Raw genomic sequence first — 26,596 nt, 5'->3', positions numbered from 1 at the left:
TTAAACAACATGCATTAAACAATATAATTAAACTATCATGAGCATGCAAGCATTAACCCACCATTTAATAATAAAATCAGCCTAATAATATATAGCATTTCTAATATAATATGTTGTAACAAAAATTCAAGAAAAATGTCACTTGCAAATATTTTTCCAAAGCCATAATCAAGTTTATATTTAAATAAATTAAGCTTTATCATATTCACAAAATAACCTAAATTAACTTAGCAAGCAATAGCATGAATTAGATATCCCTCGGTTACTTAAAACCTTTAAGAGATTAAAGATTATCCCAATATAACTTGTTTCCTTTGCTTAAATCAAGCTCCATAATCCGTGCAACAAAGTTAATCTACAATCAACAATAACTAGTACCACCAATAACTCAATATAACACCAATTTCCATTTCCTAACTCACACTTTGACCACCAATAATTTCAATAACAAGTGTAACTTCCATTCAATTGAGCTTATTAGTTTTCATAAGCTTCCAACAACTATAACAACTTATAGCCCTAATTCATCCTTAAAGTGCTTAGGGTTTTCCTACCCTTAAGAAATTTGAACCTAAAGCTCAACCCATTAGAAATCAATGTTCTAGGAGCAAAAACCAACATCAAATAACTTCATTTAACTCTATTAATTCGGCTAATAACAACCCAAAGCTTAGATATCCAACAAGGGGGTGGATTTAAGGAATAACATCAAAATCCTAACTTAAAAACTAGCTCGAATTGAAGAAAAATGATGTGAGAACTTACCTTAGGTGGTTGTTAGCCCAAAAGCTCTTGAAAATGTTGCCTTAGTAGAGCCCTTCGACATCTCTCCAAGTCTCCCTCTCTTCCTCTCTGATTTCTACAACTTCTGGCCACTTAAAATGCAATTCTAAGGTATCATCCATGTGTAGTTGTAAGCTTTGCAATTTTGTCTGCGAGCTAATAAATGGTGAAGATTTTCATCCATGGGTGGCTAAAATCGAGAATCTCACTACTCCTTATTTTGGGCCCGCACAACCTATTAAGCTTCTAGGACTAATCTTAAGGCTACAATCGACAATAATTAGGTTTGGTAGTACATTCTAACCATCCCTAAACCATTAAACTCTTAACTTATTCCTAATCTCCCACAGTTAATATCTTAAGTTTGGGAATCAAAATTCAAAATATTACAAGAGCAATGCAATTGGACATGTGTCTTCCGTGTTCTAGCTTCTTTTAGTTTCCAGCTTGTAATGTTTTTTATTTTATTTTTTTTTGTTTTTGATGTATTGGAAACTATTCGGCCATTTATAGACAAGTATTTTTAAAATGTTCTTAATTGAGAAGTGTAATTAATAATATTTTATAATTAAGACATCCAATTAAATAATAGTAAGTATGGAAAGCATGTGTAATTTTAAATACAATTTATTAACTCATTAGAGGGTATAATTTGATTAAAACTGTTTGGATTTAAATAATCTAAAGTTGATATTCGTGATTTTTTGTGAAATTTTTCTTTTCATTGTAGTTTCCCTTATTTTATTATTATTTTTATAAAATATAAAATCTTTTATTATTCTTTTTAAAGACAAACTCTACATGAATTTGCATATCTCAATCCGAGAGTGAATTGTTGGAGTATTGTATTGCATATAATATAAAAAAGTATAACCAGCACTTGCTTCAAACATAATTGCGTCCAACAAAAGAAAAAAAAAATACACCCCTTCAAATAGTTGGATGAAAATTAACATTCAACACTCTCAATATATTATGAACTGCTCCCGTGGCACAGATACTGTACCTGGTGAAAACAAACGAAGTTGAGTTAAGCACTTGATTTAATAAAAAAATTATAAAAATTACATACATAAAAAATATAAATTGTATTTCTAACTATTTTTGTATGAATACGTACTTTTTTTTAAAAAAATGGAATTAACTAAATTTGAGCCGGTAGCAAAGCCATTCAATGTATAGAGCTGACCAATGTAAGTCTGACCAGATGAACATGGTCCGAGATGGAGTAACTCTCCAAACACATCATCTTCATTCTGACCGTTCTCAAGGTGGAATTACAAAGGGTTAAAAGTCAAGTTACCTTTCGTCCACGAGGGGGAGGGGAAGGTTCAGTGAATTCCAGTTTCGCTTGCATATTTCGATGAAGGAAAATACAAATAAAAGCAGGGTGAAAAGATAGATAGGGTAGAGGCGCAGGCACGGAAGTGATCTCGCCCCCACCGCGCTTTTCATTGGATATTACTTGCAGGGAATGGCATATTTATTCAGCCATGACAAAAGGTCAACTGAACCTCAACACGGCTTCTTCCCCTCTTTCATATTCTCAGACTGAAACAGGATTCCCCTCCCTCCAGTTCTCCCCCGATATAATAATAAGACAACCAAGAGGCAACTATTTTGGGGGCATTCTAGTAAATGGGGCCTGGAAACATGCCAATATCTGAGACCCCGGTTTCATGGAATGTGTTCACTTCTTATTGGCTCCTCGCCCCACTCCTCCATTTTTAATGCCAAAATTTTCCTCTCTCCTCATCCTTCCGCTCTATATCCACTCGCTCGCCGCTCCCGCACCTCTCTTCGCTATACTGAGGGATTCCGGTGCGTGCTTGTTGTTTTTCCTTGCCTGTGCTTTCTCTCCTGTCACTGTTGCTTTTGTTGCGAATCTTATATATATATATATATATATATTTTTTTTTTGTTTTGAGTGATTCATTTTCGGCAACAGAGTGCCCGCTTCCTCTTTTCACTCATGACTCTTGCTTTTGCTGCTTATTTTCGAGAGCCAAAAAAACCAAAAAAAAAAAAAAAACTTGCCACTTGTAGTTCTACTTGTGACGAAGATAGAATTTTCATGAGGTTAAGATATTCTAGAAGTATCCGGAACGATCCAGGACAATCAAGAACACCCCGGAGTCTTCTGGAATACGCCGGTATGTCCTCGAAAGACCTAGATATCTCTAGAGTAGTGTAGAAAACACTTGAAGCATCCAGACCATTCTAGAGATATCTTGCTCTTGTACATTCTAGTAGTCTCCTTGTAATTATCAAGATATTTCTTGTAGATATTTCTAGAGAATTATCTAGAGATAGAATGTACACCGTTAGATCGAATCAATCCCAACCGTCCATTAAGGAGGTGGGAATTTTCTAGAGAAAGGGGGAGGCCTATAAATACCCCCTCACCCCTCATTTGTAACTCAACTCAAGCTTAGTGTAAAAGCTCTTAAAGTTCATTCACTCAAGCTCTCTACTCTCTACTTGTGCATCTAGCTCTCTTAGCCTCCTTGCCTACTTGTGGGATTCGGCTGACTTAGCAAAGATCAAAAGAGGGATCAAGCTAAGGCCGGCACGGTTCAAGGGAAGGGAGTTCCAAGGCCGTGACATACTGCTCTCTTTTCCTGTCCTTTATCTGTACTTTAGCTGCACCACACTTCATATTTAGTGTCCTACCCGATTATCTGGTTTTGGATTTGATTTATTAGTTTTAGATCTGCTTCGCCTTTCTACAGTTTTCGGCTTCAACGCATATTTAAGTTCAAAATATGTCCTTGCAATTGCCAGCAAACTTCCTTGGAGTACCCAGAAACATGGCACGATCTGAGAACTGAGAAGGGAAAGTTGGCACGAAATTCGTCGAAAAGAACAAAGCCTTCTCCGTCATAAAAATCCGATACACCTGAATAGAATTTTGAAGTGAACCTGGGAAGCAATGGAGTCAGATCTTGAGCACCGCTCTTCAATGTTACATGGTCATCAGCAGCAGCAGCAGATGAATTCTGGTTTGACACGGTACAGATCGGCTCCGAGCTCATATTTCACGAATGTCATAGACAAGGAATTCTATGAGGACGTGTTCAATCGGCCTTCCAGCCCCGAAACAGAGCGAATTTTTTCACGGTTTATGAATAGCCTTGCTAATGAGTCAGAAGATGCACCGGCTCAATATCTTTCATCTGCTCGACAAAATTCTGCTGTGAAGGAAGAGATGGATCAGCAGCCTCAGGTTATGCCTTCCGTGAACAATGAAATGGAGGCTTTCGAGCTGCAGCAGCAGCAGAACAGTATTAATAATTTTGTATCTGCTCCGCAGAATCTTTTCCAAAGCTCAGGGCGTCCACCTTTGCCGAATCAGACCCTGACTTCTTCAGCTATGGAAGGAGTCTATTCGAGGGCAAGTCATCGATTGTCACATATGAAGGCTCCCGATGCAAATAATTCCAATCTAATCAGGCACAATAGCTCACCCGCTGGACTCTTTTCCACCATAAACATTGAAAGTAATATGTTCTGTCTTCACCTTCAATTTTCCTTGTCCTTTGGCTGTGTTCTACTTCATTCTTGGAAAATATACATCTCAAGATTACCCTTCTTTAATCATCTTTTACTTTTAGCAATTTGCTTCTTGTTTGCCATATTTCTTTTCTGCACATGGCCAAGGAGATGTTTAAACTTAAGTCTCACGCTTATAGTTGCAAAAAAAAAAAAAAGGTGTCAATTTAGGGACAAGGTTGAATGAGCTTATCATGGGTTGTAATATTAGATGTTTTGTTTGCTGAGGGCTTTATATTTATCCAAACCTTCATTTTTTTACTTCATGAATAGGTTGTCATAATGACGCTATGCAAGCTTAATTGGCAGGCTTTGCTACTATGAGAGGCGCAGGCATATTGGGATCTGGTAATAACACAAGCGAAGAAGCGAACTTCTCTTCAGCGATGAGGATGAAAAATCCGCCAAAATACTCGAAAGGCTTAATGTCTTCCATAGCTGAAGTTGGGGGCAAAGGCAACACAGATCATATTCAAGACACTGAATCTTTTGCTGAAAGTCAAGATAATGAGTTTATCACAGGTTTCCCCCCAGGTCCTTGGAACGATTCTGCACTCATGTCTGACAATACTGCTGGACTAAAAAGATTTAGAGACGAGGATGCAAAAACATTTTCTGAGACTCAGGTACAGAATTATTGAACATTTTTCTGTTGTATATTTTGCAAATGGAATACCATTGACCCGATTTGGTTGTCCTTGAACAGAACGAGGCAGCCAGCCAGCCTGGTCCTGCTCCTCTGGCTCATCACCTCAGCTTGCCAAAAACTTCAGCTGAAATGGCAGCCATTGAAAAGTTTCTGCAGTTCTCAGATTCTGTTCCCTGTAAAATTCGTGCTAAGAGGGGGTGTGCGACTCACCCGAGAAGCATCGCAGAGAGGGTACATTTTATGATAGAGGAAATATATATCGGTCCGGCGTCAATTATTTGGTCTATGAATACTAAATTTACATGATTCAGTTTCTGTTTTTTTTTTTTTATTGATGTATACTGATAAGTAGCGATTAAAAAAAAAATAATAATAAAAAATCATGCATTTCTAAAATTCACTGACCAATTAACCTTCTGGAACAATAAATACATTTTCTTCTTTATACTCCTAAGCCCCCCCCCTCCCCAAAAAAAAGACAAAAAAAAAGTGTGGTTCAATTGTTTTTAGCATCTTGTTTCTGGATTACATTTGCATTGCTTTTTTCGGGATTTGCAATTAAAAACTATAATTTGGCAAATTGTAGTATATTTAAACTACGTTGGATTTTAACTTTTTATGGTTACGTGGATGTGAATTGGGGTCAGGTTAGAAGAACTAAGATCAGTGAGCGCATGAGGAAACTACAAGATCTGGTCCCCAACATGGACAAAGTAAGATTTTTCCCCACACACACACACACACACAGACACACACACAGCAAGCCGGTATGTGAGAAGGAAGGAAAATGAATGATGATTTTTTCCCTCTCCGTATTTCAGCAAACAAACACAGCAGACATGTTGGACTTGGCTGTCGACTACATTAAAGACCTTCAAAAGCAGGTTCAGGTATGTCAAATAAATTTTCTTTTCAAGTTTTGCTTGCCAATTGTATCCAAAAAAAGGCATGTCAAATAAAACACTGGATCGTCATCACAACAATGTCAATATTTCTCAACACGAGGAAATCGCTCGTTGACCACATATTGAGCACTCACTCTCGCATTTTCTTCCTTCCTATTTGTACAGACGCTTTCAGACAGTAATGCAAAGTGCACGTGTCCACACAAGCAGAGGCAGTGATGGAAAAGATGAGGGAGGATACAGCTGCATCATTGTACAGATTTGTAATAAATGTGGTTCAGGAAGAAGATCATATGGGGGGAAGAGCAAGGTAGAGGGTTTGCTCATAACAACTAACCGTAAGATGCTACAGAGAGCAGGCATGGGTGTACAAAATTGATGCTGTAAGATAATTTGTTTTAGGGCAGTTAAGAGACGAATTAATGCGGTGTTTGCTTGTTTCCTGATGGAGTAGTAAAGAGGATATGTTGTTGTTGTATGGTTTCGCCTTCGCATTAAATGGCAATAAGGGAAACATCGTGGAGGGGCCGACGTGGTCATGTGTTATGAGGCTCGAGTCCTGCCTTTCCCTTTTTTTCCTCCATATATGGGTTTCTCCAATAATGTCATTCTGGTGGTGTTCGTTCCATTTTCGAAACTCGTTATCCTCATCCATTTGAATGGTGGCTATAGCCTCTCTCCCCTTTTATTCCTTTTCGGTCCATTATTGCCAATTCGGATTCCAGTGCTTTAGGTTATCGTGTCTTGTTCCGTAGCTTGTGTCTCTCTTTGCTGGACGGACTTTGTGTTTTTTTTTTTTTTTGAATAATTACTGGAATCCATTACTAAAGCAGCAGGAAACAATGCAGAATCAAAGTACAAAGAAACAGACGAAAGACTAGGAGCTTAAAAACAGACTCTATATGGTTACATTTGCTGGAACATGTGGGTGACACGCTGCTCGACGAACTTAACATGATATCTTACGTGCCAAGTTTTAGAAGAGGTGCTGTGATGAATGCGATGAAACCATAGGCATGTGATGTTGTGATGGGTGTGAAAAAGCGCTGGTGGTGCGAGCAGCGAGATGATGGCTACAGTGATGGGAAAAGAAAGGCGAGTTTGGCGAACGAGGGAAAGAGCAAAGGTTGAGATGAGGACCACGTCAGAAGTGATGTGGGCAGGAAGAAGTGGCCCTTAATAGTGGAGCAAAAGTGGAGACAGCTGTCGGGGTGATTGGGAATTCTAGTCCGAGCACATAATAAGTAATAAACCAAAACGGAGATAAAGGTTTAAAAGGGGGGGAGAAAAGTGGAAAGAGAGAGAAAGAGACAAGAATGAAAGAGGCTTTTTAGGGCGTGGGGACGTTGAGTGTTAGTGGTGGGGAACGTGTGACGTCTCCGGGCATCCATCACCGTTCATTCAATCCTAATATCTTCCGCTGATCCTTCGCCGTCCCTTGTCATTTCTAATTTGGGGCGTCCTGGGTGCACCAGAGCTTCCAAGCTTCGATCGAAGAATGAGTCTATAATCATGAATCATCACCTCTCTCCTATCCATTACAATTTCATTGCTTTCCAGGGAATCCCTTCCAAGTTCCAACGAAGCTATTCTTTCCTTGCCTTTGTTTATTTTGGTTGCCTCACATTTGTTATTTATTTATATTATTTACATCTTCCCAAATGCAACCTCGTTGAATTAAAGCATGAAATATGGGTCCCACCTATCAGGCTATTTTGTTTAAACTCTTATTTTGGGCTTCCCTTTAAAATTTGATTTTTTTTTTAATATAAAATGGCTTTTGTGCCCAGTCATTTTAAGCCTTGAATAAAAAGGTACGTCTCTTTATTTAATGTCTTCGAATTAAATTCAAGCTTTAAAACATATTTTTGAACTTTAAATTTATGATGATAATGATAAATTTGATTTTAAAAAGGATTAAAGTGTCTTTTTGTTCCTCTACTTTCTTTCAAAGAATGCTAACACCCTGTACTAATAAACAAAGCATTGATCACTAATAGAAAGAGATTTTTGCTTCTTAAAAAAATAGCTTAGGAAAAAAAATCACATTTACTAGTGTAGGGTGCTTAACGCTCCTCCAAGAAAAATAGATAGAGAAAATGCACTTTAATCCATTGAAGTATGTAAATGATAATAAAATTTCGTAAAATATCATGATTCTTCTCAAGTTTTTAGAGATTTTTTAAGCATTATTGATTTTTTGTTAAATAACTAAAATACCCTACTTTAAAATAAAAAATATTAGTTGCTGCTTTAATTTAAATATTAGTCATTGTTAGAAGAAAAATAATTATTTTAGAGGAGAAGTTGTAATTGTTTGTTCCATTCTAGTCATTGTTAGAAGAAAAATAATCATTGCATAAATTAAAGCAATTATTAATATTTACTTTTAGATTAAAGTGCATTCATGTCTCAGTACTTTTTTTTAAGAAGTGCTGGGTACCTTGTATTAATAAATAGATTATTTTTTTCCTTTAACTATTTTTAAGAAAAGCAAAAACCCTTCCACTAGTGATCCGTTAAGGAGGGAGATTTTTATTCCTTTAAAAAATAATTTAAAAAAATGATCCACTTATTAATATAAAGTATTGAGGTCTCCTTGAAAAGAAAATATAAAAATAAAAATATACTTTTAACACTTTTTAAAATAAAAAAATGGGTTTTGAGGCTTGACATTGAGCCTGATCAACAATTACAGAACTTCGAAAAAAAAAATGATGGATTTGGAATAATATGACTTATGGGCCCGAGCCATGAATATATGCGTGAATCAGAATGAATATATTGATATATTCATGCAATGATATAAAATATAGAATATATAACAAGTTTCTATGGATTAACAGTACTGTCTTGCTAGTAGCTATTGTGTATATGCCCCGTAAAGTGGCCTTAGAAATTATTATATGAATTTGGTATTCTAATTCACATCATTCATAATCTATTCAATAAAAGCATATCATGCCATGTGTTCATAAATATAAATTGATTTTACAATGACAATGATGAAAAGAAAAAAGAAGACAAAAAGAGACATTATATTCTAAAATTAAGGTCATTAAAAATAATGACACATACAATTTTATTTAACTGAACTTGTACAATTTTATTGAACAAGCATGAATTTGTACAGTTTTATTGAACAAGCATGAATGTGATTTAGATTCAGTGGCTTAAATTTACTTAGTCAATTAGTGTATCATGGAGCTCATCAACAAAAGATGTTTTTCTACACCTAGGATTTTGACGTGAAGTTATTTTTGCTTGCTTGTATAGTTTTCCTGTTGGTTAATAAAATTTCCCATTGCACTCAAAAAATAATACTTCAACTTAATTGAATGGTTGTCAGAGACTGTATCATGTAATATTTAAAAAATAATAAATTTGAATTGTTTTTTAGAAGGGACAATTTATTTTGATCATGATGATTTTTTTAAATTTTTGGCAGGAAATATATTTTAATAATTTTAGAGTATTGATAAAATCCAATATATATAATTGAGGTATTATTAAGTAAGTGAATTTATACCACTCACCGAATTTAAATCTACATTTATAATATGATGTATTAAATTCATGCAAGAATTTCTCAACAAACAAACTACTGTAAATAATGTATTTGGAAAATGAAAATCTTGCTGTTTTAACAAAACACAACATTTAATTCATTGTGGTATTAAATTAACTTTTAAATTCTTCTTTCAGCCACCCATTTGAATCGCAATGCAACCAAGGGTCAGGTCTTAGTCATTTGATAGGCGTTTAATTAGCCATAAAAATTACATCCTCTGTCTCGGTTAATAAGTGATTTTTGGATAAAATTATATATATAAGTAAAACTTAAAGACGCTTTATTTTTTATTTTTTTAAAAATAAAAATATATATTTTTAAAAATATCTTTTATTTAATATTTTATTTATAAAAGAATATTAAAGAAAAAATACATAATAGAAAGGATAATATTAAAAAATTATCATTATTAAAATTTTATTTTTATCAGAGTATTTTATATTGTAGGATGGGCAAGACTAATCTACTTATTTTTATATACTTAATATACTTTCATTCAATTAAATTAAGACATGTAAATTTTAATATATTAAAAATATTAATATTAATAACAAGAATCTATTATAAAATAAATAATTTATAATAAATATACATGTATTGATTTAATTAAAAATAAACACGTTACATATTAAAGTTTTTTCCTTGTATAGGATTCTCAAACAAAATAACAGCATATAACCTCTGTGTGTGTAGCTTTTTATGGAATTTAAATTCAGTGGCTGAACTTATTATAAACATTGAGTGCCTATACCATGTAAGTCATTAAAATTTAGATCAATAGTTTAGATAAACTCACTCATTCATTAATTTTAAATTAAGTATAAATTTAAAATCATTGATCTAAATTTCAATGGGTCAGATAATACAGACGCTTAATGTCTATATTAAGTACAGTCACCAAATTTAAATTGTCATGATTTCCCATTAAAAAGAGACAATGATATAGTTACCCCAGTCATTAATCTTGACATCAATAATCAATTAATTACAATTTCAACAGTGTATCAATATCAATGAATTTGTATTAGCGCTACTCTATAAAACTAATAACAGGCCTTTAATGAGTTTATTTCCAGCAACATCCATAAACTGAAATGAAATCCATTGCCCGCACAGCAATGTCATTTATCACAATGCTTATTTAATAGTAATTCAAAATATAAATACTACTCGTATCAAATAATACTCTCAATCCTATTTTTAACACCTTATTTATTGGTTATTAATACAAAATGACCGTGTGTCTTTCACTCTTCGTTTAAATAATAGCATTAATTTCATAAGGGGTAATTTTAAAAAAATAAAATTTTTATTTAACTAATTTTAATTAATTTCTTAATTCATCAAGGAATGCTTATTTCAATTGGCTGATGGAGTTAAATCAATTTATTTTAAAATCTCAAGTTTGAGTCTTTGGAATGTGCAGTCATATTAAATAAATATGTCAAAAGCATTTTCATAATACTCATGAGACCATTGTTGGTAAATATTAATGCATGCGTTAATTGATTTTAAAAATAGTCAACCCATAATGCATGTGTTAATTGATTTTAAATTGTATTAATATTTTTTAAAATAAATATTAATAAAATTAGACCCAAATTTAAATTTAAATAAATTAATGATTTTTTTGTATGTGAATATAATGCAAATATCCTGACAAATAAATTTTATTATTTTTTTTTCAGTTTGCAAGAACCTAAAAAATAATCAACATGTAAAGATCAAGTCCATTGATTATAAATAACATAAATATTTTTTAAATAAATTTTAATAAGACTGGATCCATATTTAAAAAATCTAAAATTGACGATTAAAATGAAATATCTATTGAAAAAATAATCTTAATTTTATTTTGTGAATAAATTGTAGAGTGTGCTAATTTTTGAGGTAAGATAATTTTGCATCTAAATGCTTTTCATTTTTTTCTAACCAATCAAATGAGTTCAACTTTACTTCTCCCTCATTGTCTCAAATTTGAATTTCAAATTTCAAAATGAAATCAGATTTCAAAATCAAATTGCATTTAATTGCAATAATAAAGTATGACATGGCCACTATTTTCCTATTCCATCTCTTTACCTTCACATATTTTTCTCCCTCTTCGATTTCATCATCCACCTTGTCAATGTTTCTCTCTCTATCTCCGCATTGCTTTGCGATGGTTGTAGCTCCTTGATCCTTCGATGGTGGGTGGTCCCTATTTTTGCTCCTTGACATCAACAAGTTAATCGAGATCACTCTTGTAGATTTGGTAACAACTTCCTTAATCAATTTTTTTTTATGTTTCATTATTTTGTTATTTAAAAGAGTAACATGATGCTTTTTCATCGCTTGATGAATCCCTTTTCAAGAAAGTATTGTAGTTAAATTTAGTTGTTTCAAAATGATTGATAAATTTTAATATTTAAAGAATTTCTTTGTCTTTTACGTCAGGTTATTGATCTCTATATAGTGCTTATGAGAGTTCTTTTTGTATAAATATTGTCTTTGTTTATATTAATATATGCACTTTTTATCATTTTTTTAGCATATAGACGATGCTATGATGCTAACCAACCTCAAATACTTAAGTTTTATATCATTTGAATCATGTTAAAGATACATTTTTATTTAAAGACTATAACAGATTAAGTTGAGGCACCTCAAACATTCATAACTTCTGCATTTATAACAATAATGATTGAAATATAGTAACTACATTTTATCTTTGCAATTTGTGCTTTTTAATGTAGATGGTCATTAAGTTCCTCAACACCTAGGACTATAAGTTAGAGACACTCTCAAGAGAATTCTAGCTGAGGCAAGATCTTTTCAGCATATGATTTGTGGTGTTTTTCATAACAAAAGCAACTATAATCATTTAAATGTGGAATTTGAGAGTCTTTTGTTGAAATTTCTAGACAAGGAAGGTGAGGGATGAGCTTCTTGATGACATGTAAGTTCTTTGAGCAATCGATTGTGTTAGATAGACAACATGAATTAAGGCATTTAGATGATTATAGACAATTACATGACTGTATATAGGCTTGCAATTTCAATATATCATTTTTTAATGACAAAGCACTAAATGCATACAAGAAGGACTTGCCCATAAAGTGATATAATGGTATATATACAACAAGGAAGCTTGGTTTGTTGTTGATGTTGATATGACATCACTTAAAACTTAAGACCAAGCAAGTGTCATTATATTATCTGAGGGATGAAATAATGGCAGGTGAATTAGTAGAATTTGAGAAGGGTATAATAGGCATTGCCTTGAATTTGGAATCAAATAATGTTGGTGTTGTATTAATGGGTGACGGTTTGATGATACAAGAGGGAAGTTCTATAAAAGCAACAGGAAGAATAGCTCAAATACCAATAAGTGATACTTATTTGGGTCGTGTTATAAATGCCCTGGCTAAACCAATTAACGGTCGAGGAGAAATTTCAACTTTAAATCTCCGAAAAATGCTTTTTGTACATAATCTTCCACCTAAACCATTTTTTCCTCTTAATTTTGCGCATAAATGTATATCTTAAGCATATTGTCTTTTATTAAATTAATATTGATTTAAATGAGGTATTTTTTTGTGTTGAACTTCGACAGTCAACATAATCTTAAAGTTGAACCCACCAAATATAGTAATTTTTTATCTAGATTGTTGGTTCATGCTTTGCATGAGTTTTATACAAAACTCCATTACTTATATCTCATAAATAATATGGCTTCTTATAATTTTTATCTACTAATAATTAGGTTTCTCTCTTTATAGATTGCAAGTGCAAAATGTCATTGTAGATTTTGTAATAGCTAATGTGATTGTAAAGTATAGAGGACCTCTTAAAACATCTCCCTTACTAATTGCAATTAACTCTTTAAAGCTATGGTAATTAAGAGATTAACTCATAAAGAGATTATTAAGTTATAATTTAAAATAAAGAGATCTCAAGTTTTCATGATTTAAAAAAATAAGTCAAATCCATTCATTAACTCTTTAATCAGATTATAAACATGTTTTGAAAGTATAAGATATCTTGAAGGAGTGAAAGGAGTTAAAAATAGTTGAAAAATCTCAACATGCTGAAAATAGAGTAGTACGCTATGACTTGTCACTCTTTGTCTCATGTGCCGTGGTATGTTATACACTCTTGATAGAAATTTTGTTGTCAAATGACAACAAAAATCAAGCAACTTTTGATGTGTCTCATTTCTCCATCCGATGTCTAAATGATATGATCTAGGTGTTTAGAGAAAATATTTTCATAGACAAGCTAATGGCATGAGTTTTACTTTCAAAACAAGTCACATCAGGCAGTTGGATACCTAAACACAGTTTTTAGAATAAAAAGAGTATTCAAAACCCTAAATAAGTGTTAAAAGCCATTCTTAACACCCAGACCATATTCATTAGACTTAAGACTATTTGTACAAACCACTATAAGCACAAAGACACTATTATGTCTCAAATTCACTCCTTAACCCCTTTTAATACTAAAAATGGAAGGGAAAATTTTTCACATTGCATTTCATTAAAAGACCATCATAGCATGCGAAAACAACTTTACTACACTTGCACTAGTATTTTGGCCTTATCAACATTTACAATTTTTTATAAACTATAACTCAGGACCCAAAATACAAAGCAAACATTATAGACAATCATATAGTGCAAGTGTAATACAGTGCATCCTAAATTAGCAATATAAAGTCTATTACACAAAATAAACAATTCTCAGAGGCATACACTATGACTACATCGATTCCTAAGCCTCTGGAGCTTACTCCCTCTTTGCACCAGAGTTAGAGTTTATAAAATGTTAAAAAAGAGAGGTGAGTCTAGCCATTCAATCACTAAGGTTAGCCTACCCTATGCAGATGTATATAAGTTGAAATAAACACATGGGTATGAAATTAATTTTCTTAAAACATACATTAACACATAATTCACAACTTATCCTTTCTCGGTTAAATCATTTTCATCTCAACACAAGGCACCTAATCACAAAACACTCAAACATGTGATCATGACCTAATATATTAACACGAATTGCCACAACTCAATCATGTGACAAATCATACAATCACATAGTCATGATCTACCATATTTATATCCTTCTTATTTCTTCCAACTAAAACAGTGGGCTACACAGCTAAATAGGGCTTCGTTATTGTAATTAGATTATCTAAGCTCACCAATTGTGAGGTGTGACCTGAACAAAGATCACATGACCTACTTTTGGACCATGGTTTTCTCCATTCTTGAATCTTTAGGGTGTTGTATACCCTAAACTAACCTCCTTGATAAACTAGTAGAACTAGCTAGGTTCTAGTCTCTCAAAAAATTATAGGACAGGCTATACCCTCGTACACTAGAAGGTAGCTGAAATACCACATGGATTTTCACTATTCCTCTCTTTAGGCGAACTCCTGCCCATTGATCATGCCATATACAATGCCCACTCATTTTTCTCAAATTTCATTTTCACAATCAACATAGTGGACTCACGATTATGCACTACCTAAGTGAGCATCAATTATCATTTTCACATTGATCACATATATTCACTACTTTTAAACTCAACACATTCATCTTTATCATACTCATCATCAACTACTCATTTTCATATCACATTGTAATTTGAAATTCATTTCAAAATCACTTTTGCATCTTTAGTTTGAATCAATCAATTACACAAACCATAAACTTAATAGCATGCTTACATATATTCATAAATCATAATTTCACATGCTAAACACTTATTTACATTACATTAAAATTAAAAAATAATTACCCAAAGTAGGGTTCCGCCGATTACCTCAAATATTTAAGAGGTCAAAGATTCGCCCCTCAATATTTTAGCTTTCAAGCTTGATTTCTCAAGCTATAATGGTACCCAAATGCTTAATTTAAAATTAGTCAAATTCTCAATTCATCAATAATGTCAAACACACATTTTTATCTTTAGGCTTATTCACTAGGTTTATTAATTCTGTTTAGTTTTCCATAGTATTAATGAGCCATTAAACCTCTATTAATGACATTGTAACTCTCCTAACCATCCTTATTAATGTCATTTTTGGATATTAATGGCATTTATTAATCAAAGGTGTCAAAACTCACCATCTCTAAGTTTAAATACTCTAATCAACTCTCATTAGCTCCATTTGAGTTAATGGACTTAGATTTATAACTTGTATGGACTAAAAATTATCTCTCATTATCAAACTCTAACCAAAAACCTCAAGAAAATAAAAAAGAATGAAAGATTAAGGTGTAAGGTACTTATCTTAGGTGTTCTCTAGTACCAAAATACTCCCAAACCACCAATGTGGTAAACCCTAGCAGAGCTTTCAATTGTTTCTTCATTTTCTCCCTTTTCGTTTATATTTTTTACCTCAATTCCAGACTAAATGCTACAAAAAATGGGCTATGCACCATAATGCATGCAGCAAGCACTGTGACACATGGAACATAGATGTTCTCCTACTTCGGTGGTCATCTATGTGCCGCAACGAACATGTTACATGTTGTAGCATATGGCACAGAGACATTTCTTCACATTTTTCTCCTTATTTCGATACCTGGGTGGCTTGTCTTTACTTCAAACCTAAAACTAGGGCTAAAAACACAACCGAATACCATTATTAGATCTTCCTAGCCACACACCGCATCGAATCAATCAATTATTACAATTAAACTTAATTATTTCCTTAATGTGGTGTGGCAAGTTTTATGGTTTGAAAGGGGAGTGAGAGGTGTATCTAAAGGCATGGTTCCAATAATGGCACGTGAAGTACTAGGAAATGCCATTATGCTTGGTATATATGAAGTAACAAAGCAGTTATTAACAGAGCATTCTAATGCATTTGGGCTAAGTAGAGGCTCCTTGATTATTGTTGGAGGTTTGGTTGGAACTTTAGTGTTGTTAGTGGTTTGTCTAATGAAATGGTTAAGGGTGTAGTTCAAGTTAATGATTACAAAAACTCAAAGGTTTATGGTTCCATTGATGCTTTTAGGAAAATTCTAGCTTTAGAATCCATATATAAGGTCCGTAGAGGGGCTTTGGCCCTGTAATAGCTCGAAGTGTATAGCAAGTATAGCTTGCTTCTTAGCTTATGATACGACTAGATCAACCTTGGGTTGATTTATCTTTGTTAATGACACATTACTTTAAGCAATCATTTTTTCATAATTGATTGTTACATTATTGTTGGTCCTTGAAAAGATAAAAAGAATCTAGATATTTTATGTGGACACTTTTGGAAATGTCTGAGGACTCCCTATAGTTTCATATAATAAATATTTATGATGAGTTTAATGCATTGACAATGCCCAATCCCATATACTTATTTTTAAATTAATTATAAATGGCTCAAGGCATATAATAAAGGTTAAATCTTCACTTTCCACGATAAAATTTCATCTTTATAAGTATGAGATATATTTTCTTTTATCTCTCGTTATTCTATTTTTAATTGAACTCCTTAACACTACCATAAAAGCAAATATTCTTAAATTGATCTATTATAAAATCACCTCTTCAATCATCAACTCACATATAATATCTAAAATTAAGTACAATAATAGTTAGTTTCATTCATGATGAATTGAAAAATAAATTAGCAAGAAATATATTTATTTAATACTGCTTTATAAGATTTTAATTAAACTTAAAGTATGACTTTGTTAGAGGGATTTTATTACTATATTGTTTTTATTCTTCGTGAAGATTTTATTTGCAAGTAATCCGATCATAAAATGAAGATAAATTGCGTTCTCAACTGTTTCATACTCTCGGTCAATTTTAATTATTTTATTTTACTTTAAGTTAGTTTTAATTGCATTATTAGAGGGATTCAATTGTTGCATCTTCTCTAGGAGATTTCCTCTCTTTGGTTATTTGATCTACATATAAAATCCTGTCAAAAATTGAAAATAAAATATGCTCTTAAAAGTTGAAAACTTGAATCAAATGTAATGGATCAGCTCGAATAAATTTAAAATTTTTTACAAGGTAAAAAATTTAGTGGGAAAAATTTTACACGATAGAGCAATTTGACCATGCCTAAAGTGTTCTTATTGCGTCTTTAAAATTGAGCATAATTATTTTTGCAAGATTTTTCAGTTTTGACCCGATCCCAAATAAGACAAAATGAGAGATGAAATAAAAATTCAATCCTAATTTTTTTTCCGACAATGGAACATGGGATAGTGTTATCCTGATAATTTCTCGTGAACACCCTTCTCATCAATACCATTACTTATATCAAGTGGATATATAATTAACCTTGGCCTTTAATTTTAAAAAAATAACCATGGGAGATAAGTTTTATTATTGTATTTATATAAGGTATTATAAATGACAAATTTTAATATCTCATTTATACAATATATTTGTACCAAATCACTATTTAATAATTATACATATATTAAAATATTGTACAATATATTAATACTTATTTAATATTAATTTGTATTAAAATTAAGTACATCCCGTGCATTGCAAGGGTGTATAAATTGCTGAAATATTATGTTTAGATAAGATCCATGAATTTCTCAAGTCAAGCCACGTAAACGAATAAATTGCCTATTTTACATATTTACTAGAATAATGTTTACAATAGCGCCAATTTTGGCTCTCTTATTTCAAAAAGGAAAAAAATGGTTTGACTCTTCTTTAATTGATATCAGTAACTAATATTAATAATAATTAGTACTTTTTTGATCTTATTTATAAATTACTTCCAACATATTTAACTAATATCAAGAAAAATTTTAGAACTTATTAACTCTATTTTAAAATTTAATAAGTTCTCAATTTTGACCCTATTAAATATTTACACTCCAATGACATATTTTCTCTCCCCAACATTCAATGAAGAGTTCAAAAAAAATTTATGATAAAAATTTAATGACGTGATTGAAAAATTCTTTATCCTATCCTATAAATAGGACCAGATGGAGTAATGGTAAAGAGAAATTTTTTTAGTTTAAAAAATCATATCTAATTAAAAGTTGACATTTCAAATCAAAATTCAAAAAAAAAATAATTATAGCATCTATTATAATAATAAAAAAATCTAATATATTAGTATATACTTTTTATATTATAAACTTCGTGAAGGTAATGAGTGTATATATTAAATATCATTTGACGAAGGTAATAAGTACATATTAAAAAGGAATGAAATATTTTAATTCCATCCTAATTATGATTAAAAGATAAAACTTTATTATAAGCGAGTCGTCATTTTATTACATTGTTAAGTCTGACACACATGTACAGGGGTATGATTGGCAAGTAAAAAGTTTGACACATTGTAAACAGAGCTAACCAAAAAATTTGAAATTGATAAGCTGCCTCCCTGAGCTAAAGGCAAAATGAAGTTTTGCTGCAAATAACTAATTACAGGAAAATGGAGGTGTTTGAGTTTTAAACAGTTGATTCTAAATCAATATCCAAACATGCACAAAAGCTATTGTAAATCAATTAGGGTAAACATATATTTTTTCTCCTGAAGTATTTTTCGATAAGCACCCAACATCCTAACATTTTTATTAAAATAATTTTACACTTAAAGTTATTAAAATGAAGTATTTTTATCCTTTTCATCAATTTTTCTAACAGTTAATGTTTGAGGTCAATGTTGAAATTTTGATAAAAAAGGCCAAAATGCTTCGTTTTAATAATTTTAATGGCAAAATTGCTCCAATAAAAATGTTAGGGTGTTGGGTGCATCTCAAAAAATATTTTGAGGGTAAAAATACATCTTAACCCAATCAATTATATCAATAGTATCAAAGATAATTATTTAATTCCGAACATGTTATTTTCCTTTTTACGCATTCATTTTGCAGCTAATTCAAATTTGAAAAAAATTCTTAGATAGTCAATCAATAACGAATGTATTATTTGATTTTAAATTACGTCAAAGTGATTAAAAATAAATTGCCTTAAATTGGATTGCAAATAATTATTGGTATATGAATATATTATTTTTCCATTTTCTGTATTTTTTAATTTTTAATGCATTTTTGTTAAAGTTTTAAACTCATTTTCCATTGGCCAAAAAAAAATTCATTTTCAATTATGTCAATTTTTGAAACAAATTTTAATAAGATTATACCTAAAATTAATGATTAAATTGAAAATATCTATTAAAAATGTTATACTAATTGTATTTTGTGAATAAATTGCAATATTCTGGCAAATTTGAATCGGTTAATTAATGGTTGGCTGCAAATTGATTTGTCCGTCTTTATGTGCTGATTCTTTAAAAGAAATAAAATTTTATTATTGCAAATCTGTTGCAAAATTACTGTCACTAAGTAAATGATTCCAATTTATTGCAATAAAATCACCAATTCAATTTTTTTAAAAAAGTAAATGATATTGCAATAACATCAGCAATATATTCATCTGATTTTAACTTAAATATGTTGCAGTTGATTTCTCCTTTAAATGAATTTATGGTATTTATCTCATTATTTATTTGATTATAATATTTGTATATCTATGTCATTATTTGGTTGATCTTCTGATCATTAATGCTTATAAGATTGTGTGCCCATACCTGCAAACTTGATGATCGGGACAGCCTCACTGCTAAGTTGTGGGCTTGTATTCATGGCTTGAAATTGGCGTGGGATGCAGGGTTCGAGAAAGTATTTTGGAGATTGACTCAACTGAGGTGGTGGACATGATCTCTAGTGGCTATAATGAGGAACACAGGGACTATGGCTTGGTTATGGCTACTAATATAAAATATGAAATTTACAGGATATTTTTTATATTGCTTGGAAGGCATATAGTATAAAAAAATTAAGGCAGTAATATTTTTATAATTATAGTAAAATACATTGGATGGAACTCACCCGATGTAGAAAGTATATGTTCTACATCAAGTTAGGCCACCCGATGTAGAAATTCTATTTTTTTTTATATGGGGTGAGTTCCATCCGATGTAGAAAATAAATATTCTACATTGATTAATATCACTTGATGTAGAATATATATTTTCTATAATGGGTTACCCTCCACTCGATATAAAAATTTTTTAAATTACCTTCACATTTTGCTCCCGCACAAACTTGCATTGTTTCCTTTCCTTTCATTTTTTTTTGCTCTACTTCAACCCTCATCCCTTTCTCTCATGTCCTCCTTCATTTCCCCCCTCCCTCTCAACGCTCCCCCTCCCCCTCACCGACCCAGCCCCCTCCCCTCCCCAGATCGTGCCCCCTCCCTAACCCACCCAGTCCCTCTCGATGCCCTCTCCTTAGTGCCCCTGTCCATCTGTTTGTCACTACTCCTTCTCCCTTCCTCACTCAGTGCTAAGCCTTCGCTGCTGCCACCACCACCCAGGTATGTATCTTAATTTTTTTGAATATGAATTTTTATTTGATTATATTTTTTTGTTAATTCTTCTAATTTGTTGGGTTGATATTGTTTGGGAGTGTTAGTTGCTACCTATGATGCTTAAATTTAGATTTTAATAGTATTAATTGTTTTTAATTCTTTATCATTTGTGCAATATATCAGGCAAAGGTGATAAATTTAGATTCCTTTGCCCTCATCACATAGAGAAAGATAATTTTTCAGAGTTAAGGCCCGACTAGCTCTAATAGAGAATTATGTGAAATCAAAAAGAACTTTTTTATGGCTCCATATGTATACTTGTAAGGATCAATTTATAATTAATAATTTTTTTAATGTGGATTTACTTTAACTTGTATCATATTTGGGAGGGAACATTAGCAGTTATTTGTTCTTTCAATAAAGAGCAACACTGTTATCTTTTTATGCTCCCTCCATTACAAACTTGGAAAAGAAATGAAGACGATAGACTCATAAGAATACTTTTGCTTAACTATTTAATTTAATTTTTTCTAAATATATTATTTACTAACTTAGTAATCTTAATCATAGGGCAATGAGAACATATCAAAATATAGTCTTATAAAAGCATGAACATGAGTTCAAGGATTTCACGTGGATCAAGCCAAAAGTGATGCTATACTTGTAACACACCAAATTTTTTTTTAAAAATAATTTAACTCAACTATAGTTGGGTTACAGCCACCCAACACATTTTTATATCAATAATTTCAATATAAAATATTTTATAATTGGTTTCAACTCACACACTATAACATTTCGAATAAATTGTTACCTCCCACATGCCATTATGCTAAATCACATTTGTCCATCCTTATACTCCCAACAAGTAAACTAAATTACATTTGTCCATCCTTATACTCCCAACAAGTAAAATAAGCAATTTAGTAAATTTTCAACACAAGCCAGTTATTTGACCTTATAATCATGCCATTTTAACCAATTCAAAATAAACCAAATATTAAAATTACAGTCATCCAAATTGTACCAAAAATAGAAATAGTTTGAAAGGCATGATTACATTTATATATTCATATAATTGACAATAAACAAACAAGTCCTAATATTGGCAATATAACACATTATAAATCATAAATTAAATACCCAAAAGAGACAGTGGATTTATACCACTAAGCCTCTGGGACTCCTCCACGTGTCACTCGTGGCTTTTCTCCTGAAAATTGTTAACCACATAATGAGACTCAAAAGTCCCAGTAACCAAAGCCAATTTATGATAGTGTATACAAACAGTTAAGTGTGTGCTTACTAAGTGAGAATTAAAAATAATATAATTCCAACAAATATAAGAAATATTGTAATACACACAAACAATCATCCTTATATCCCTCTATTAACCTCGAGCCGTAACCCTCACTCGGTGCTAAATTACCCGGCTAAAGGTAGATTAGCCCGAGCCCTTACAAGCCACCTATTGAGTTCTAATAGGGGCGTACCACGTGGCACATAAATACAACAACAATAGCAAGTCTCCCAACACCTCCCACAATAATCAAACAAATTCATAATAATATTGCACAATTATACAATATTACAAAATTCATAATTTTCTCAATAATCACCCAATTAACATGAAGTAACACTAATCACAAATTAAAAGCATGGTTACCTTGTGGCTTTTTTAATAAATTATTCCTTAAAATTTTTCTCTCACCACAATATTCACCAGTAATACAATTTACAAATAACATATTATTTACAAATATTAGTTTTAATTTTTGAAACTAATAAAATAATTCTAATAATAGAATTAAAAATATAACATAATTTCTAATCTCAATCTTAATACAAATCTAGAGTTAATACTATTAAGTAAAATTTTTTAACTCCTCTTTTAATTATTAATAAACATTAATAATCTAAAAATCAACTTCTAAATTAATTTCTATTATCAAAATTTTCTTTTTATTTCATAAATTCATACCTAAAATACCCAAAAATTAAAAATTGAGTCTCTAACTTAGAATCATAATCCTATAACCATAATAATTCATTTCTCATCCTAAATAATCATCTAAACCTCAATAAATCAACATATATTTTCAGATCTAGTTTATAATTTGATCCATAAGCCACAAATTCAAAGATCATCAACAAATTTATACTCTAGAACATTTATTATACTACTGACAACCTCAAAAATCATATTTATTCAACATAAATTCATCCCTCTTCTAGATCTTAAATTTTCTACCACTACAAACTCAGAAACCAAAAAAGAAGGATGACTAAGAAAAATTTTTAGAACACTTACTTAGTCTTGAAAAGCTTAAAATTACACCCTAAATATCCTATTAAAAACTCTTACCTTAAAAATTTAGATATTTCACACCGGCGACTCGCTTCTCTCCGATTCAGCTCGCGCGCAGGAAAAGAATTGAAGAAATGAAAGGAAACGGGTGAGTTTTTATAAAAATTCAGTGGGTCCCACATCTTTTTTTATTATTATTTCTTCTTTTCTCTCTCTCCCTTTTTTTATTATTATTTTATATTACTATTGATGTGGCCGCCGAAAGCAATTCTCTTTTTCTTCTTCTCTTTTTTTTGCATACCTTTTTTTTATAATAATAATTTAATAATATTTTTTAATTAATTAATTAATAATAATTTTTTTAATTAATTTTTTTAAAAAAATTTAATTTAGAATTATATCCTAAGTTAGATTTAATAATCATTTCCTACTAATTTATTTACCTCTAAATATTTTTTAAAATTTCTATTAACCCAAATTAACTATTAAAATTTAAATTGGGATGTTACAATACTTTATTAATATGTTCAATTATTAATATTTCTTACTAATTTCTTATAATTTATTCTTATACAAAGTTGTAGACAATCGGTGAAGATGAACTTGTGCAGTCTATATGTCATGAGACACATGCTCAATATCATTACATTGGGCATAAACGAATTTATAAAATAAGTAAATACATTTTTAAAAGTTTTATTTTATTATGTAATTTGAGATTGATTAGTACACCTATTTTATGAATCATATTTTAGATATTCGACAATTCAAATGTATTTCTTGAAGCTAAAATTGAAGACACTCGCATACGTTGGGCAACCTATTTTGGAGAGAATTTGTGAGGTTTATAAAATGTTTCATATAATTTATTTAGTTTGTTAGTTTTAAACAAGTTTTAATTTTGATAGTTGACACAATTTAGACAATTATTAGTTTTTTAATAGCTAAATAGTTTTGTATAGTTGATAAACACTTAATAGATAATTGTAAACAAATTGAGCTGTCTAATTTGGCTTTGACAATTTTTATACATAGGAATGAGTAAAATTGATAAAATAAATATAGTATAAAAAAATATTTACAGCATTTATGATAATAATTGATGTAAAATAATGACTTTTTATATCAGTTGAAAACTGATGTAAAAGCTCAAGATTTTACATTGGTTGAGCTGTTAATCGATGTAAATTAGTGAATTTTTACATTGGTTGGAAGCCCAACCAATGTAAAAAGTTTTAGGTAATTTTTTTAATTTTTTGTATATAATTTTTAACATTGGCTTTATAATCAATGTAAAAAGTTTAGTTTTTATCTTGGGTGTATAATTGATATAAAAAGATGGGACATTTTACATCCTCTAAAACAACATTGACTTTTTAATTGTTGTAAAAAATTATTTTTAATTATTATAAAAAATTATTTTTATGCTAGTGGGAGTTGAAGGCTATGATGCAAAATGGCTGGTTGGTTCGGTTGAATTGCATCAGCAAAAATCTGAATAATGTTGCTGATTACATTGCGAAAATTGGCCTCAACTCTCCTCCAGGGATCACTTTCTTTACGCAAGCTCCTGCCGAGCTCCAAGCTATTTTGGCTGAGGACATTATGCACTACTATAAGGATGTGTGCCTAATTGGGCGGGTGATAATACTATTAAATTTTCAGCTTTATCTAATGTTCTAGCTATGGATTTCATTTTGAATGAAGTATTCTCTTGGCCTAAAAAAAAACTACTTTGATTGAAATGAAGATATAAGTAATTAAGCTTTAGCCATCAAATAGGTCGATGTTTTTCTAAAATAAATTTTAATAAGATTGAAAATATTATATTTTAATAATTTTTGAGTAAAACACTCCGACTACCTTTTAGTTTATTGTAATTACACATATCTCTTTATATTTTGAAGACATATAGTTTAGTCCATTCCATTAAATCCATTAAGAATTTTTCATATTCTGAGAAGATTCTAAAAACTTATTTTTATTAAAATTTATATTAAAAATTTATCTAACTTAATACTCACACTAATAAATCCCTAAATTGATTAAAAAACTTATTTTTAATTATAATTTATGTCAAAAAATTTTTATTTACTAATTTTCCCCACTCGAACATATCTCTAAATTATATTATTATTTTTATGATTACATGAATTTCATTTAGTAAAGAAAAAAGAAAAGAATTTAAATGTTTTTATCATGTTTGTTTGAAACTTTAAAAATTACTAGAATTTTAAAAAATGTCATTAAGATTGCAAGACACATCAAAATATCATAAAATTTTAAAATAATTATATAATAAATTATTTTTATAAAATAAAAATCAATGAAGATATCATAGAATTTTAAAAATAACTAATTAATAATCACTTTTTGTATAATTTTAACCAAACATAAAATAATCTACTTTTTATAAAATACCTATCAAAATTAATTTGTTTTTATAAAATTTCTGAACTATTTAAAAATCTCTTATTTTTTAATCTTATATAAACGGGTGCATAATTTGACTCTCAACTTTTATTTATCCTTCATATAAGACAATTTCACATTTTATTATCCTTTGCTACAACCATGAATAAAAGCCAGGGTCAAAACATGTTTAGTGTTGTGTTGTGCTTACCAATATTTGTTTTTACACATGGCCAACTATATATTATTGTATCTTGGGTGTGAAGTAGGCAATGGTTGAAGATGTTAATTCTTGTTATAGATGGTAAATCCACAAACGTCGCCTTCAATGTATTCCCCCTGGTCTTATTTACAAGGTAAAGAGGGAAGATTTTTTTTTTGTTCCATTTATAAATCACCTCATTAAATTTTTATCACAAATTTTCTTATTTGATATCCATTGAATGTTGAAAAAGATAAAATATATTGTTAAAGTTTGTATATTTAATAAGGTAAAGTTGAGAAATTATTAAATTTCTAAACAAAATTAATAAATTTTAAAATTTTTATTGGTTTCGATAAAACATATTGAAAATGTCATATAAATAGAACTAGAGGAGTATTGTATAAGGAGATTTTTAATAATTAAACTTATGTATGGCAGCCACCTATTCCTTACTCCTTAAGGTACTGTACCTTTATATTTTTTTTCCTATTTTTATCTATCTTTCTCTATTTTGTGTAACAAATTATTGCATCCATTTTATCTCAAATTTAAAATGTATCTATGATCATGTTATCTCCCTATCTTTTTCTTTGTTTGGATTATTATATATTATTTATTGATCAAGAAGAAATGTTTTTAGAATCAAACTAGATATTGAATCTGAAAGTCTAGTGATTCATAGTTTGCATGGTTAGATCAGTGACGTAATAGTTAAATAAAGATAATATTAAATGTATATATAAAATAAATACAAATATATATATATATATATATATAGTATGTTAATAAAATAACATAATATGATCGTAAATTAATAATATTATAACTTATAATTTTATAACTTGTCAAATATAGGTAAATTTTA

At 30.5% G+C, this 26,596-nt stretch overlaps 1 protein-coding gene across 4 annotated transcripts; it reads left to right on the top strand.

Moving 5' to 3' along the window:
* Positions 1–2,426: 2,426 nt before the first annotated feature.
* On the top strand, positions 2,427–6,526 carry LOC129313735 (transcription factor bHLH122). 4 transcript variants are annotated; one of them, XM_054957088.1, is made up of 8 exons: positions 2,427–2,604; positions 3,516–4,009; positions 4,097–4,283; positions 4,645–4,961; positions 5,042–5,215; positions 5,632–5,697; positions 5,806–5,874; positions 6,055–6,526. In XM_054957088.1, the coding sequence occupies exons 2-8, from the start codon at positions 3,716–3,718 to the stop codon at positions 6,106–6,108; spliced, it is 1,161 nt and encodes a 386-aa protein (XP_054813063.1). In that variant the 5' UTR covers positions 2,427–2,604; positions 3,516–3,715; the 3' UTR covers positions 6,109–6,526. The 4 variants fall into 4 exon arrangements, with proteins under 4 accessions (XP_054813063.1, XP_054813062.1, XP_054813060.1 ...); XM_054957087.1 differs by having other exon boundaries at positions 2,431–2,604; positions 3,568–4,283; XM_054957085.1 differs by having other exon boundaries at positions 2,431–2,604; positions 3,516–4,283.
* Positions 6,527–26,596: the final 20,070 nt, after the last annotated feature.

Source organism: Prosopis cineraria, unplaced genomic scaffold (genome assembly GCF_029017545.1).
Source record: "Prosopis cineraria cultivar Desert tree isolate PC_DT_omini unplaced genomic scaffold, ASM2901754v1 PC6, whole genome shotgun sequence".
NCBI classification, from domain to species: Eukaryota; Viridiplantae; Streptophyta; class Magnoliopsida; order Fabales; family Fabaceae; genus Prosopis; species Prosopis cineraria.
This window is presented reverse-complemented; position numbering and strand designations above follow the sequence as displayed.

What these genes read in the sequence shown, in the direction of transcription:
- LOC129313735 (XM_054957087.1), top strand. Translation starts at nt 3,716, where the DNA reads ATGGAGTCAGATCTTGAGCACCGCTCTTCAATGTTACATGGTCATCAG. An exon ending in TTCCACCATAAACATTGAAA is followed by an intron (nt 4,284 to 4,644) that starts GTAATATGTTCT and finishes CTTAATTGGCAG; the next exon opens with GCTTTGCTACTATGAGAGGC. An exon ending in ACCTTCAAAAGCAGGTTCAG is followed by an intron (nt 5,875 to 6,054) that starts GTATGTCAAATA and finishes CTATTTGTACAG; the next exon opens with ACGCTTTCAGACAGTAATGC.